This window comes from Neofelis nebulosa, chromosome 13 (genome assembly GCF_028018385.1).
Source record: "Neofelis nebulosa isolate mNeoNeb1 chromosome 13, mNeoNeb1.pri, whole genome shotgun sequence".
Taxonomy (NCBI): Eukaryota; Metazoa; Chordata; class Mammalia; order Carnivora; family Felidae; genus Neofelis; species Neofelis nebulosa.
Window position 1 is genome coordinate 23,379,355 of NC_080794.1, and position 12,600 is coordinate 23,391,954.

General features: G+C 58.1%; 1 protein-coding gene across 1 annotated transcript in view; it reads left to right on the forward strand.

Annotated features, from left to right (window-relative positions):
- The first annotated feature begins 916 nt into the window (after window positions 1-916).
- Window positions 917-12,600, forward strand: part of LOC131492404 (liprin-alpha-1-like) — a 40,660-nt gene continuing 28,976 nt past the window's right edge. Inside the window, 3 exon segments of the mRNA XM_058696032.1 lie at window positions 917-1,077; window positions 2,248-2,404; window positions 5,191-5,223. Of these exon segments, the coding sequence (XP_058552015.1) occupies window positions 917-1,077; window positions 2,248-2,404; window positions 5,191-5,223 (351 nt within the window).

Genomic DNA, 12,600 nt, shown 5'->3' on the forward strand with positions numbered 1-12,600 from the left:
ACACATTGGGGCAAACAATGAATCTGTCAAGGAGAAGCTTGATGGCAGTAACAACAAAGCTGTCACTGCTGGCTTCTCTGCTTCTGTTGTCCTCTCAACACCTTGAGCTCTGGCCTTACTAGGCCCCGAAGCTTCCCTGAGGAGCCCTCCTTCCCGCCAGCCTGTCTGCTGCTGCCTTTCCCCCGTGTCTTCTGCCTGTGGTCCTTCACTCACCCTGGACATTACTGTATATCCGTGGAGGCTCTCTGGGGCTGGGACCTGTCCTCCTTACCTCGTGCCTGGCCTGGCACCGTGCAGGCGCTCAGCGATATCTCATGAGTTACCAGCCGCTGCGGTGATGGTACCCAGACAGCTGACGGAAATGCCCAGGTGTCTACACCTGGTATAGTGGGGAGACTGCCCTTACAGATGAATTTGGTGGGGTGCTGCCATGGGCTCACAGCCCCTCTCTCCGTGCCTCCCTGCACCTGTAGGCAAGCTTGGCTTCCAGCTCTTCCAGATTGGACCAACTTGTCAGAAATCTAGGTGGCTCAGTCTATTATGTGTCTGACTCCCGGTTTCGGCTCAGGTCATGATCTCACGGTTCCTGGGTTTGAGCACTGCATCGGGCTGTCTCCTGTCAGTGCAGAGCCTCCTAGGGATTCTCTCTCTCTCAATATCTCTGCCCTCCCTGAAATGCTCTTTGTCTCACACACACAAAAAAATAAAGATGAAAAAATGAGACTCAAAAATACGTACCTCTGAAGTTCTTTGTAACCTGTCCTCTCTGAGTTGGAAAGAGCCCTGAGATCCCTGTGTTAAGATTTGAGGAGAATGTGATGGAGTCTTGGAGAGGAAAACTCTGCTCAGGCAGGCACGTGTTTGCATGAGTGTGGCCTGGGTAGGTGTGGCAGCCATCAGTCCCCAGTGTGCACTGATGTCTGGTATCCTGCCCTTGTCTGCGGGTGTGCCAGTGAGGCGGACCTCATTCCTGCTCTCGCTCCTGGGCTCCTTCCTGGCCTTGGGCCAACCCCCTGCCTGGACCATGAAACTAGGCTTCCAGACCACGCCCTCCCTGGTGCTGATGCCTAGTTATAGGCATGATTTTCTCAGTTGGATCAACCTGTTTTGATTAAAGAAAAAACTTGGTAAAATTGCCACTCTGCATCTCTGGCAGTACTCTTAGAAAAGCTCTCTTACAACTTCTTTCTGCTAAGTTTTGTGCTGGGGAGTCCCTTCCGCAGGCTGTCCTCCAGGGGAGCTTTGTCAGCACTTTTGAGTAGAAGCCTGGAGGCTGTGGGAGTCCAGGGTGCCTCAGGTCTCCAGGCAGGATGGACATCATAGCAGAGCCATGCAGGGGAGAGAGTGGCATGGCTCCGAAGTTTGGAATAAACCTCGCCGCTCTCTCCCTTGAACTGTGCTGAGAAGGGCCTCTTGATTTCCTCTTCACCCCGGCCTCTCCTGACCCAGGTATCTTGTAAGGCCCTGGAGAGACCAGGTGGAGGGGTGTGTATGTGCCGTGTCCCAGGCAGTAAGAGGGAAGGTTCAGATGCCCGCACTGGGTCACATGTCTGGGCCGTCCACACTGGGGACAGAGCCTGGTGCTGGGAGGCCAGGCAGGGCCGGGGGCTATCCTGGGAGCTCGGTAGTCCATATTTTCAGCTTTGGAGGATGTGGGACATCTGGCATTTACTGAATTTGGTGGGCAGATCTCAGAAACGGGCTTATATATAAATGCTCGGTGGGGGCTGTATTCCAGAAGCTTTGTTTACAAAGTGCTGTGGTGCCCGGTGTGGCATGGAGGCTATGGGTGGCCGACCCCGCCGAGGCCAGAGTGGCGGGAAGCCTAGACTTTCCTGCGTGGCAGACCATGTATGTGGATAGAGCAGGCGTTGCAATTGCAGTTTCTGGGTAGAGTGGTGGAGTGCATGGTGTCACCAAGAGCGTGAGTCTGTCTCCGCCTGTCGCCGCAAATCTCTGGTCCTCATTCCTACGCCACACGGTAGGCAAGTGCCTCGCTTTACAGAGCTAGTGATTGTATCGCCATCTGTGGGTGCCAGGTGTCAGACTCGGCTGTGGATGGTCCCGGCCTCGTGGCCCTTTCCCCACGCCCCTCAGATCACAAGCCCCACCTGGTAGGGTCTTGGGTGGCTTCAGGGATCCCTCCTCCACCAGCTTGCACACAGAGCCTGTTCCCAGGAGGAGCCCTGGTGTGGACAAAGGTGGGGCCTGTTCCCCGAGGACCATGCCCGGGGGTGTGTGATACAGCTGCTATGCCCGGCAGCTGACACCTTTGCTCTGTGACCTGTTTCAATCAGCTGTCGGCCACGAGTATCAGTCGAAGCTCTCCAAGCACTCGTCCCAGGTCCAGTCCATCAGGGGCATTGGAGGCAAGTTTGGTGTCCAGGTGGGCAGAGTTGACCAGGTGAGTGAGGTGTCATGGGAACCAGAGTGCAGGTGATGGAGCCCCTCCCTCTAGAGCAGGGTATGCACTGGGCCTCTCGAGATAGCACCTTGACTCAGGCCTGAGGGGTGGCCGTCCAGGTGCAGAGCTTCCAGAAGCCCCCCGCCCCAGTCCCTGCTCGGCAGCTGCTTGGGAATTTTCCTTAAAGTCTCCATCCTGAGGTAACCTGAGCACAGTTGCCTCCAGTTGTAGCCCTTAACCCACGAAAAGAATGAGGGAGAGGCTCTCACATCTATCAGGCAGAGGAACAGGGAGGAAGAGTCAGCGTTCCCTTTTCAGGGATGGCCTGTGTTTCCTTCAGTGCCTGAGTTTTCTCAGGAGGAGGCCTGTTTAGACATTTGTCATCAACATATCCACGGGGAGCTCACCGGCCTGGTTACTGACCAAACACATCCTGCAAGAGGCCCTTGGGCCTGGTTAGCCCTGACGGGCTGAACCTAGGCTAACAGCCGTCCATGTGCCCTGTTTAGTAAGGCCATGCAGTGTTACAGGATCAGTCCTTTCCACATTTTTCAAACCCAATTGTTTCCAGTGGGTTCAAAAGGCATCCTAAGAGAGAATCCTTGCGGACCAAAGAGGAACTCCCACGTTCCACCTAGAGAGAAAAGGAGAGAGAGAGAGAAGGTCCATTACCCCTAGAATCCATCCCGACTCCCCAGTAGCATCCCCCACACAGGATATGTCAGGGGTTCCCGAGATGTCAAAGTGACCCGAGGTATCCCTTGAACGAAATCACTATGAGTGCCAACCAGGTGGGGAAGGGCTCCTGAAGGAGGGATGCTAGCCTGTCCACCCCTACCGGCTTCCCCATTGCATTCTAGACAACAGATGGGTGCCTGACTTACAGACCTGCGTCTCCCTTGCTGAGAAGGCAGAGAAGGAACTGCCATTTTCAACCCATGGAAAATACTAGAAGAGTTTGACAAGGGGAAATGACCCAATTTTAAGTAGTAGTTAGTAGAGGACATTGAGGGAAAACAGAAGAGAAATCCATCATGATATAAGTGGCATTTCGACCCGCGTAGTCTTCACAGCGAACCTCCCTAGGAAATGGCGCCCTGTTGGGTTTTAATTCAGTCAGGTACTGGTTTCGGTCAGCTCTCAGTGGAGATCTGGCATGCAGAAGAGGCTAGCCCAGAGATATGGAGGGGGTCACATTCGACCAATGAGGAGGAATCCTCACACACGGGAGTCTTAAGATTGGCAGACATGGTAGTCACTTAGGTGGCTGTCCACTGCCCAAGACAGACAACTGTAGACACGGAAAGGAATAAAGAGAGGGCGTCAAGTTTCTGCATCTCACTGCCATTCTGCCCAAGGTCCTAACTTCCAACCAAAAGGCAGGCTTTCTCCTCCCCGTAGAGTCGCCACAGCCTAGAGGATTGCAGCCAGAGCAATCCCCACAAAAGTGTTCCCATAAGACCCTACTTCTCAAAAATCCCCTGAAATGAGAGTAAATGAGGAAAGAGAAAACATACTCACCAAATTGACACTGAAGCACAGAGTCAAGGTGAGAAGATTCGAAGCCCCACATTGGGACGCCAAAATGATGATGTTTGGGAATGATGGTGGACTGGTCCACAGCTGATGACCAACACAGAATTCTGGAAGACGTCTTTGGTGCAAAAAGGTGGTTTTCTTAATGCCTGGAGGAGCTGTGCTGGGGTCCTACAACTAACTCATCGTTATATTCCCTCAGGTTGGCAGGAGGTCAGGGATGGAATAAGTCTCTAAGGAATTGTGGAAGCAAGGTTTCCAGCACCTTCAGGGGCTAACTGTCACTAGGGAAACACTATTTATGACCCCTTAATAAAACACGAGTCATGAGATCCTTTAAATGTAGATCAGGGGCCATAAGCTTGGAGGATGATTGCCCGCATATATCTCGGCGAAACTGAGACAAAGGAAGTGGACTTACAGGGTCCTGGAGGTTGGGGTAATGTTAAGCTACAGTTCTCTTTTGCCCCCAGCAAAGAGCCATCATCTAGGCAGCTGAGCTCTTAGAGGGAGGTCATTGTGCTGGTTTCAAGGAGTTGTCGATGGCCTATAGGCATTAAGGGAATTTAATTTTTCCTGTGCCTGAGTTTCCCACATTAGCACGGCAAGGGCTTAAGCCCCTTTCCTTTGTTCTTGAGTAGCAGTGGTGCCCAGGGGATATCCCTCAGACCCACCGTGGGGTGGCAAGGGGGGTTCTAACTTGCGCTTTAGCCTCAGCCTGGCTCATGCTCCCTCGTCATGACTCTTACCATGCCAACTGCAGCCTTTTGAGCCCCGAGTGATAAGTGACAGGAGGTCAATGGATCCTTTGGTAAATCAGCCAATGATTGCTTTCAGGTAGCATGGGAGGAGAGTGGGAGCACGATTCCCCAGGGAAGCTTGGTGTCCTATGACTATGGAAAATCTGTGGGTTATAGAGAAATGGAACATATTTTAGCTACACCTAGGAGCCTGAATGTACCAAAAGAAACCCTACATCTGTCATCACACACTGTAGGGGGGTGGGAGCACTTGCCATCTTTGCAGCTTTTCCTGTCCGTAGGTAAAACATTGTTGATCTGGAGGGCAGAGTCCCCATACGAGCTGATGCCCAAGTGTGTAGGACTGGGTTCTGATTCTGTGTAGTTTTTTTTGAGTCGTTTCTTTGGCTTCACCTGCTGGCGAAACGACTGGGCATGCAATATCCCTGAGAGTCTCCGAAAGCAGGATGCTGAGGCAGTCTGTGGCGGGGGCAAAGAGCACAGTAATAGTCACTGCACAAACAAGAGACTTCAATGCCCCAGGTTTTGAGGAGCACAACACGTTTTCGTTGACATCAGAAATTAGTTGTCGGTGGGGGTTGAAAACAACCTTCACGTATGCTCACTGGGAGTTAATGGGCCCTATGTGCAATGAGAAAGAACGCAATCGTGTCATTGGCAGCAATGTGGATGGAACAGGAAGGGGGTAAGCTGAGAGAAATCAGTCAGTCACAGAAACACGCCACCCACACCTGCACAGAGGGAAAGTGCGGCCGGGACCGGTGGCTGGGGACTAGGGCTGGAGGCTGGGGGATGGGAGCGTGGGGCTGGAGAGTGGTAGCTAGGGGCTGCGGTGGAGAGTGTGGGCTGGAGTGCCTGGATACAAGGACAAAGGAGGGGCGGTAGGGACAGAGAGACCCCACACTACAACTATGCCACAGGCCAGGGCTGCCTGGGTCTGGACCTCTTCCCTCCCTCGGAGCCCTCATCCCCAGAGCCCCTGGCAATTCACAAGGTCCAGCTAGGGCAGCGGGCTTTGGTTGGTGATGTTCTCTGGGGACGCTGGGGGCTCCGGTTTGCGTTTGAGCCAGTTGGCGCAGATGGGAGGGAATGGCCAGGTGGGGGCTGCCCGAGGGTGGGGAGGAGGCGCTAAGAATCCAGGGGGCCCCTAAGGCCTGGCCTGTCGGATGCTGCTGTTCGCTCCCACCCATTTCGCAGTGAGCAGCGGGACCTGGAATGGTGTGCTGTGCTGTGGTGTGGTTTGGTGTGGTGTGGTGTGGTGTGGTGTGGTAAGTGGTGGTGTAGTGTGGTGTGCAGAGATGCTGCGATGTGCGGTGCCATGCGGTGCCGTGACCTGTGGGATGGAGGGGGAGGTTGGCGTGGGAGCAAGCCGGAGCAGCCTGCAAGAGTACCGGGATCAGAGAACACCAGGGCTTGCGCCACTCCGGGGTGCCCGGGGCCTGTTGCGTGGCCCTCGCCACCGACCCGGGGCCCTCGGAGGTCGGCAGCGGGAGGCAGCCAGTCAAGAAGGCAGGCAAGGTGGCAGGCAGGTTCACGGGTGAATGGGATATGCCCGGGGCTTGGGAGGCGAGGACAGGGATCTTTTGGAGCCCAACTGCAGCAGGTAGCATTTGGGGACAAACTAACCAGAACACGCCGGATCTCCTCTTGTGTTGGAAGCTATGTAGGGTCGGGCCTCGTTAGTACTTGGATGGGAGACCGTCTGGGAACACCGGGTGCTGTAGGATTTTCCCTTTTGCCTTTGACCTACTTGACCTCTTCTATGGTGCCAGCCCACCCCCCTCCCTCCCTGACCAGGAGAGGCGCTCCTGGGGCCAAACTCAAGCCAGCCAGTGCTCCCTCAGCACTTCCCAGTTCAGCCCAATGGCCTGGCCTGCCTTGCACACCCCACTGCATGTCACAAGGGGCCGCTCCCCATTCACGACTCCCCACACCAGGCCCAATCCCACTGCATGGGTTTGAAGCCACACCCCAGCTTTGTACATTCCCTGAAATACTACATACACCAGCACAGACTGCAGGCAGAGCCGGGTTCCGGAGTCCGGGGTCCGGAGTCCGGGATCCGGAGTCCGGGGTCCTGGAGTTAGGAGCTGGAGGGTGGGGGGTGGGCCATGATGGAGGCTTGGAGCTGGGGTGCATGGATGTGGGGACAAAAAAGGGGCGGGAGGGACACAGAGATACCACACTCCGACTGTGCCACAGGCCTGGGCTGCCTGGGAAATAGGCCTCTTCCCTCCTCGAGCCCTCATCCCCAGGGCCCCTGGCATTTCACGAGGCCCAGATAGGGCAGCGGACTGGGGCTGGTGATGTCCTCTGGGGGCGCTGGGGGCTGCGGGGTGGGTTTGCAACAGGTGGGGCAGACAGGAGGGAAAGGCCTGGTGGCTGGCTTCGCTCGCCCAAGGGCTAAGGAGGAGGCGATGAGAACCCAGCAGGGCTGGCCGGGAAGGCACGGCCGGCCGGATGCCCCATGCTCGCTTCCACCCTCTTGCCAGTGAGCAGCCCGACTGAGGGACCGGGGCTGGCACCTGAGGGCTGGAGGGTGGGGGCTGGGTGGGTGGATGCGAGAACCCAGGAGACCGCGGGCAGGTGGCTGGCGGCCGGGGCAACGACACCCCAGACACCGACTCCGCCACAGGCCTGGGCTCCCTGGGTCCTGGACCTCTTCCCTCCAGGGAGCCCTCATCCCCAGGCCCCTGTCATTTCCAGACGCCCAGCTAGGGCAGCGGGCTGGGGCTGGTGATGTTCCCCGGGGGCGCTGGGCACTCCGCTGTGGAATTGCACCAGGTGGAGCAGTCGGGAGGGAAAGGCCGGGTGGCTGGATGCGCTGGCCCTAAGGCTGCGGAGGAGGCCCTTAGAACCCGGCTGGGCGGGCCCGGAAGGCTCGACCGGCCCAATGCCCCATGCTCACTTCCACCCTCTTCCCACTGAGCAGCCCATCGTGGTGTGGTAACCGGCCCGAAGCCCCACGCTCGTTTCCACCCTCTTCCCACTGAGCAGCCCATCGTGGTGTGGTGCGGTGCGGTGTGGTGCGGGGCTGCGAGGGGCGGTGCGGTGCGGTGCGGGATGGAAGAGGTGGCGGGCATGGGGCCAAGCAGGCAGCATCCTGCAAGAGTCCCTGCAGTGGAGAACGACGGGGCTTGGGCCACAGCGCCTTGCCAGGGTCCTCTTGCGCCCCCTCCGCCTCCCTCCCGGGACCCGCGGCGGAGGGCGGAGGCAGGCAGGCAGGCAGGCAGGCAGGCTGGCAGGCAGGATGCCAGGTGCATGGGGAAGCGCGGCAACCGCTGGGCTTGTGTGGCATGGAGCAGGTTCTTGAGACACCCAGTGCCAGCCGCTGGCGTCTATGGCCATACCAGCATGAATGTGACCGACCCCAGTCTTCTCTCAGAAGCTGAGCGGTGTCGGCCTGGTTAGAACTTGGATGGGAGAGCGCCTGGGATTACCATGTGCCATTGGCTTTTGCCTTTGGCTTCCTTCACCTCTCCTTTGGCTCCTGCCGCATCTCCCCCCTCCCTGCCTGTGTCCTCTCCCCAGGGAGGGCTGCGCCTGGGACCAGACACACCCAGCCACTGCTCCTTAGCCCCCACCCAGGCCAAGAGAGCCACCACGCCTGGTCCGGCCCCGCCCCGCCCCACCCCGCCCCGACCCCGGGCCCACACACCCCAGCCCACTTCACAAGGGGCACGCTCCCCGCTCCCCGCACCCAGCCAAATCACACTGCACTGGCTGGAACCCACCCACAGCCTTGCAACTTTCCTCACACACAACCCACACCTGCACCCACACGGAGGGGGGCAGCGCTGAGGGCGGGACCGGGGGCTGGCACCTGAGGGCTGGAGGGTGGGGGCTGGGTGGGTGGATAAGAGAACCCAGGAGACTGCGGGCAGGCGGCCAGGGCAGCGACACCGAAGACTCCGACTCCGCCACAGGCCTGGGTTCCCTGGGTCCTGGACCTCTTCCCTCCCTGGAGCCCTCATCCCCAGCCCCCTGGCGTTTCAAGACGCCCAGCTAGGGCAGCGGGCTGGGGCTGGTGATGTTCCCCGGGTGCGCTGGGCACTCCGCTGTGGGATTGCACCAGGTGGAGCAGTCGGGAGGGAAAGGCCGGGTGGCTGGATGCGCTGGCCCTAAGGCTGCGGAGGAGGCCCTTAGAACCCGGCTGGGCGGGCCTGGAAGGCTCGACCGGCCTGATGCCCCACGCTAGCTTCCACCCTCTTCCCACTGAGCAGCCCATCTTGGTGTGGTGCGGTGCGGTGTGGTGCGGGGCTGCGAGGGGCGGTGCGGTGCCGTGCGGTGCGGGATGGAAGAGGTGGCGGGCTTGGGGCCAGGCCGGGAGCATCCTGCAAGAGTCCCAGGATGGGAGAACGACGGGGCTTGCGCCACAGCTCATTGCCAGGGTCTTCTTGTGCGGCCTCCGCCTCCCTCCAGGCACCCGAGGCGGAGGGCGGAGGCAGGCAGGCAGGCAGGATGCAAGGTGCATGGGGAAGCGCGGCAAACGCTGGGCTTGGGTGGCGGGGAGCAGGCTCTTGAGGCACCCAGCGCCAGCCACTGGCGTCTATGGCCATACCAGCATGAAAGTGACCGACCCCAGTCTTCTCTCAGAAGCTGAGCGGTGTCGGCCTGGTTAGAACTTGGATGGGAGAGCGCCTGGGATTACCATGTGCCATTGGCTTTTGCCTTTGGCTTCCTTCACCTCTCCTTTGGCTCCTGCCGCATGTCCCCCCTCCCTGCCTGTGTCCCTCTCTCTCCAGGGAGGGCGGCGCCTGGGGCCAAAGACACCCCAGGCACTGCTCCTTAGGCCCCTCCAGAGCCAAGAAAGCCAACAGGCCCGGTTCGGCCCCTCCCTGCCCCACCTGGATCCCGGGCCCACACACCCCAGGCCACTTCACAAGGGGCACGCTCCCCGCTCCCCGCACCCGGCCAAATCCCACTGCATCGGCTGGAACCCACCCACAGCTTTGCAACTTTCCTGACACACCACCGACACCCGCACCCGCACGGAGGGGGGCAACGGTGAGGGCGGGACGGGGGCTGGCACCTGAGGGCTGGAGGGTGGGGCTGGGTGGGTGGATAAGAGAACCCAGGAGAGTGTGGGCAGGCGGCCGGGGCAGCGAGACCCCAGACTCCGACTCCGCCATAGGTCTGGGCTCCCTGGGTCCTGGACCTCTTCCCTCCCAGGAGCCCTCAGCCCCAGGGCCCCTGGCATTTCCCGACGCCCAGCTAGGGCAGCGGGCTCGGGCTGGAGATGTTCCCCGCGGGCGCTGGGCTCTCCGCTGCGGGATTCCACCAGGTGGGGCGGTCGGGATGGAAGGGCCGGGTGGCTGGATTCGCTCACCCTAAGGCTGCCGAGGAGTCCCATAGAACCCGGCTGGGAGGGCCCGGAAGGCTCCACCGGCCTGATGTCCCACGCTCCCTGCCTGTTGCCGACTCCATCACTACACTTGATTGAAGCCAAATGATGAGCCTTTCTACTCAAGAAGGCCCACCTTGGATCCAGCCGCCACTGCCTTTTGTAACTCCTCTGTACGTTGCCCAAGAGACCAATAAGGATCCATATAGGTAGGGATGACTCTATGTCCCTACTCAGCACAAAGAAGCTACAGAAGTTGAGACCTTCCACCTTCATCCATCTTCAAGGTTTCAAATTTGACATTTTTCAGGGAGGATATGATGAGGGAGCATAAGGCAGGCTGAGGGGTAAAGCACAAGCTAGCCCCTCCTCCCACCCTGGGTGGGATATGATTGTTATACCTTGGACAGTCTTGACCACCTGAGTACAGAGAGAAGGGCCTTAAGCGCTTGTCATGGTAATGTGTGATGCTACGGCAAATGAAAATTAAATTCCCTTACTGATTATAGCCCACTGACAATCCCTGAAACGGATAGAGTGACATCCCTCTAGGAGTTTAGCTGCTCGGTGATGGTGATGACCCTTTGCTAGGGGCAAAACACAACCTAAGCCTAACATTATCCCAACCTTGAAAACATTCCAGTCAACTTCTTTTATTTCAACTGCCCGAAGGCATATGCTGGCAGTATTCCTCCAAGCTTATGCACCCGCCCATATACATTGAATGGGTGTCATGACTTGGGTTTTATTATGTGGTAATGAAGGCCATTTCCCTAGCCACACCTAGTCCCTCAAGGCGCTGAAAACTTGCTTCCCCCTAACCCTAACCCTATCCTTGACACCCTGCCAACCTGATGGTGTGTAATAATGAGTTACCCGTCAGGACCCCGGTGCAGATTTTCTTGCATGTGGTTTCTGTCCCCATCGTTTAATAAAATCACCTTTTTTGTATGAAAGATGTCTTCAGGAGATCTTTCTTGGTCTTGGGCTCTGGACCACCCCCACCATCGCCCCCAATCTTCATCGGTTCGTCAGCAGAACTCCAACCACTGGAGGATACAGATGCCTTCACCATGCAGAGCAGACACTTCATCCATTGGCAATATTCTTCAGGATCTGCTACGTGCTGGACCGAGCCCACTCAAGGACTGGTGCAGTAGAGCCATTCTCCAAATACCTGAGGGTTGGCCGCAAGTCAGAATCGGTTAACTAGGTGTCACTACTGGCTTCAAAGGACAGGGCAACAAAAGCCAGTGCCAGGAACTTTTCACCCCTTTCTGGAGAAACACTGCAGGAGGTTTCCCTTGGTCCTAGCCCACACATGGTTCTTACACATGGTTCTTGGTGCTGGCGCCACAGTGCATTTGCCAGGCGGAGAGGTGGGCAGGAGGCCGGCGGGTTCTTGAAGGCGGTAGGAGCCCGCAGGTGCTGTGGAGGGCGAGGGATGTGCTCTTCTGAGCATCCGGCTTCTCCCTTGCTAGAAGTCTTCCACCTACAAGGATGTCGCCCTGGGGTCCCTGTTTCTCCGAAGACCTTCCTGTTTGAGGCAGGTGAGTTCTGGTGGACCCAGCGCCGCTCGGACTCCCGCAGAGGCCACAGTGCCAGCCGTGAGAGGCCGGGTGGCTCGGGGCGCCCTGGTTCTGCTCACTTGGGGGACAGCAATTGGCCACCCTCGGGAGGAAGGCCGTCCTGTCTGTGTGGAGGCCCGCAGGCTCACGTGAGTCAGTCGTGGTGGCCGCTCTGTGGCGGCGGGGTGTGTGTGGGGGCGCCTCCCGTGGCAGTGCTGGCTTAACCGCTTGGCAGGCAGTAAGGGCCCTTCTCACTGCAGGTAGTGGCTTCTGGGAGGTTCTCCGGGTGCCTGCCTCAACCGCAGCTGTCGTGTAAGGAGTGTGCCGCCCGCCCTCGCAGAGGCTGTCGGAGACCTTCCCGCCTTGTCCGTCCCCTGACCCCGCACAGGCTGCACACGTTCTGTCCCCCGAGGCGGCTGCCACGAACAGAGGCCGCCTTAGGCCCTTGCGTCCTGTGGGCCAGGCCTTAGAGAGTCTGGTGAGCTGGCGAAACCCTATCGAAATTGGGAAGTTGACGAGAAGAAGGGGAGAGTGTCCTTTGTTCCCTGGGTCAGTGTTTCTCAGACTCGGTGGTGTCGGGACACTTGGACATCAGGGGATTATTGAGGGCCCCAGAGAGCCTTCGTGTGTGGGGGTTGTGTCTCTGGATCTCTACTGTGGTGAGGTTAAACCGAGAATTGAAGCGGGCGCCTGGGTGGCTCTCTGTGTTAAGGGTCCGACTCTGGCTCAGGTGGTGATCTCACAGTTAATAGTTTAGAGCCCCATGCGGGGCTCTGTGCTGCCAGCTGCCAGCCTGGACTTGTCTCAGACTCTCTGTGTCCCTCTCCCTCTGCCCCTCCCCTCACATGCCCTGTGTCTCTCTCTCAAAAACAAACATTAAGGAAACCAAACCAAATCCGAGCATCTCAGATGTGATGAATTCACTTAAAGACAATAAATTAGGGCAGATTAATGTACTCATACCTTTCGTGCAAAAAATACGTACAT